General features: G+C 35.2%; 1 protein-coding gene across 3 annotated transcripts in view; it reads left to right on the top strand.

Annotated features, from left to right (window-relative positions):
• The window catches only part of LOC109162303 (serine/threonine-protein phosphatase 6 regulatory subunit 3-like), an 8709-nt gene extending 5826 nt beyond the window's left edge, over positions 1-2883 (top strand). The window contains exons 14-19 of one of the 3 annotated variants that reach the window (XM_019311022.1): positions 1-50; positions 543-622; positions 881-1022; positions 1251-1280; positions 1455-1525; positions 1751-2883. The exon at positions 1-50 is cut by the window's left edge and continues 73 nt beyond it. In XM_019311022.1, coding sequence (XP_019166567.1) covers positions 1-50; positions 543-622; positions 881-1022; positions 1251-1280; positions 1455-1525; positions 1751-2537 — 1160 coding nt within the window. In that variant the 3' untranslated portion in view covers positions 2538-2883. Of the gene's footprint in view, positions 51-539; positions 623-880; positions 1023-1250; positions 1281-1454; positions 1526-1750 lie in introns of all 3 variants that reach the window. The other 2 variants (XM_019311021.1, XM_019311020.1) reach the window with 2 other exon arrangements.
• The last annotated feature ends 1044 nt before the right edge of the window (positions 2884-3927 follow it).

Here is a 3927-nt window from a genome sequence, read left to right as displayed (position 1 = left end):
AACTTTGTCAGCTGGGTAACACTGATAGTCGCATTCGGGTACATCTTGAGGTGTGCTACATTTCTTAAAATGCATTTTTTTAGAGTTTCTGAGCATAAAATAGTTTCAACATTTCCTGGTGTAACAGTAAATTCTTCTCTAAATGGGTGAGGGCATAGACTGGTTTTGTCTTTTGGTAATTAAAAATGAATGCTTTTGCTTCCAATAACAACGATCAATATTTTACTGGTTCCAAAAAAAGAGGCAACAGTCCAAATTTTCTTACCACTTCATGTACAGTTCAGTCATCTTTGCATATGTGCATCCTCTTACAGTGTTACTGCTATATTTTAATGGCTCTGTTATGTGATCTACTTGAAGCTATATCTCTCTTAAGAAACTATAAACAAATTCTCATATATTATTAGTGGCTCTTGATGCTTAGTGCTTGTGGTTGAAATAAACAAAACTGATGTGCAAGTCTGTTTATTGTTTTGTTGAATTGATTTCTCTCTATAGATATGTATTGACCACTTAAGCACTGCTCTTCTTTTTCCCAGAAGAATACCGAATGGAATGAGTGGCATGCTACCATCTTGCAGGAACGTAATTCAATTGAGAATGTCTACCAATGGGCTTGTGGGTATGTTTTCCACCTTTTTTCTTATGGGTATATTGGGGGGTTGGAATGTAATCCACCAAATTTGCCACCTTTAGTCCAAGGTAAATTGCATTTGGCTTGAAATAATTTACCACGGTAGAGCTCTCTCAGGATTACTATTAGTGACTTACTGTATTGGTTTTTGGTGAGCTAATTAATATGGAGTATGTTCTTATCAAGCAATTCTTTTTGGCATTCAGTTTAGGTGAATTTGTTAACTTCTCATTTTTCTTTGTGCAGCCGTCCTACTGCTTTGCAGGATCGAGGAAGGGACAGTGATGAGGAAGATGTTCATGATAGAGATTATGATTTAGCAGCATTAGCTAATAATTTGAGCCAAGCATTCCGATACACTGTATATGATAATGATGATGCTGAGCAGGTAATGGTACTGTATGACCAGAAATGCTTTATAGTTAGGCTCAAATTTACTAAGGAAATCCTTGTTGGGGGGACTCTTTTCTGTTCTTTCTGGGGGGTGGGCGGTAGTGGTGGTGGTTAGGTGCCAAGCTCTTCTGTTGAAAAGGACACTGCTTATTTCTCTTTTAAAGCTGGCTAGGGTTTCTACAATGATTTTGATTTGCTTGACATATTTATTGCACATATGCAGGGTCATGGAGCTCTTGACCGAGGAGGGGAGGTAATTTTTTTTATTTATTTATTTCTAATTACATTACTAATTCATTCCTATTTATTGTACAATTGTATTGAGACTTGTCATATTTCAATCAATTTTTTTGATTTTCTGTATTCCTCTCCGTTACCTGTTGAGTTTCATAATGTTTACTGTTCCATATTTTTCCTGAATATGCAGGATGTGTATTTCGATGATGAATCCGCTGAAGTTGTCATATCATCCCTGAGGTTGGGAGATGAGCAGGGGAGGTTAGTTCTCTGTTCAATATAATAATTAAAATCTTTAATTGAGAAGAGGGATTAAGGCTTTAGTTGAGTTATAAAAGACTTGGTGCATTGCTATTACTTATTTACTTTTTGAGCTGCAAAGGTTTGCTGAATGTTTCAAGTTAGCTTACAGATTGCCTCTATGTATCAAGAGCTATGAAAGCCCATGTGCGTGACATATGCTGGTAATACTTTATTTTTTTGCAGCAGTTTGTTCACAAATTCAAACTGGTTTGCTTTCGAAGATGATAGAAATGTTGATTCCATGAACACTTCACCCTCAGCGATGATGGAGGAGATCAACCTGAATGGAACTTCAAATGGTGGCAATAGTATTAGTGATGATGAGGTTGTAGTTGGAGAGGAGGATGAACTGACAGAGAGCAAACACTCTGGTGATGGCATGCCCAGGTCGAGCACAAACATGTTTAATGGATTTAGCGGAAATGACACTGTTAATGTGCGAAATGACAAGGCAGGTGCATCTACTAACATGGATTTTTTCCGTTTCGAGACATCAGACAATGACAATCCATTTGGGAACAACAGGCCAATACCTGAATGGGCAGCATGGGGAGATGTCTCATATCTACAAGGTGGTAGATCCAGTGTGAATCCTTTTCTTGATGATTACAGTGATGACTGCAATCATGGCAATCCAGCAGCAACCACTGCTGTGTCTCCTCCCCTTAGTTCTACTTCCAATGGAGAAACTATTGTTCCAAATGGTGCCAATTCTACTCATAGAGGCACCACAGTTCCTTCTTTGTTCGAAGAGGATGTTGAGTTTGTTGGCGTGGAACTAGAGGGTACAGAGAAGGCAATGGAACATGCCCTTAAGGAGGGGATTGTAGGGGAAGCGGCACCATTGAAAAAGAGCCTCATACACAAGTTGCCAGAAAATGAGAATACAGAAGATAGTGGAGCAGGTATAAAAGAGTTCAATGATGCAAATTATTGGAGAGTTGATCATGAGGTGGCAGTGTTGGAATAAGAGGAGGAATTTGATTTGAGTGAGTCTGGAGATCTGGGCTGCTAATGGGGATCCGGTTTCAGTAGGGCAGGTGAGAGTTATATTATGCAGAAGACATGTACAGTTGAATCTTTGTTCCAATTTGGATCTGATCGAAAGATGATAGGCTAATGTTTGTTGTAGACTTTGATGTCTATACTCTTAGGTCTGTATTGTCGTCACCAAATTCTTGATCCCTTCTCTTATAAATTCTATGCATTGTCTTATATTTGTTTTGTTGTTTTTATTTGGTGGCTGCCCTCACTCCTCTCAGTTTACTTTAAGTATATGACTCTTATGACCATAGATTAATACAAATTGGAAGGAAGATAAGGCTGCATCTGTATTTATTTTAATTGTCTATTTTTTTTTCATTTCTAGTTTTGATTGGAGAAATGTATTCTATTTTTAATAATTTTGTTTTTTCATTTTTTAGTTTTCAAATGAGAGAAATGATAGGTTATGGTTTTTTTTTTTTTTTTTTTTTTTTTTTTTTTTTTTTTTTTAATAATATCTAGCATACCAATGACCAATATGCCTTTTTAGTACAATGGTTGGACATATAATTACGAATTTTAGAAGGTGATTTGTATTCTTGAAACGGGTTGCGTCCAGGGCCGGTCCAAACATTTTATAGACCCGGGGTGAAATTTAAAAAATGGTCCCTATATGAAAAGCTATTAAATATTTATTAGGCAACATTTTATGACAACAATATAAATAAAATTGATCTTAACCAAAAAAAAAAAAAAAAAAACAAACAAACAAAAACAAAAGCACATATGAATAGTGTAATAGTCAATCTTTATTTCTACCAACGGGTAAAATGAATAAACACATTTTCATCAAGAAAAACATATATATTAAAAAAACCACTAGTAACACAAGCACTTGTAAAAAACAATTTGACTACACATTTTAACTCTGCAAATGAAAATTGTTATAGTATTTCATTTTTTTCCTTTATTTTTCAATTGAGATTTTATTCAACAGCCTAAGAGAAGAAAAGAGTGCAACAAGAATTTCTGCAATTCATCATGAGACAAGGTAAAAATCAAAAAGCAGTAATCTGCATTCCTAATTCCAAAAACAACAATGAACAACTCCTAATCAGCCCAATCTGCCTAATTTGCATTTACAATTCGACCAATTTCTAACAATTTCTAATTCTAATACCAAAAACAACAATAACAATTCCTAATTCTAGAAGAAACAATACATAAATACGGCATTATGAAAACTAATTAATTCCTAATTCCCAAATTATTTATTTCAAAAAAAAAAAGGTACCAAATCATAAAATACCTTTGCAAAAAAATTACTGAGATTTATTAGGGGATTTGGTAAAGCACTGAAGCCACAAAGGGATTAC

The sequence above is a fragment of the Ipomoea nil genome, unplaced genomic scaffold (assembly GCF_001879475.1).
Source record: "Ipomoea nil cultivar Tokyo-kokei standard unplaced genomic scaffold, Asagao_1.1 scaffold2928, whole genome shotgun sequence".
NCBI lineage: Eukaryota > Viridiplantae > Streptophyta > Magnoliopsida > Solanales > Convolvulaceae > Ipomoea > Ipomoea nil.
This window is presented reverse-complemented; position numbering and strand designations above follow the sequence as displayed.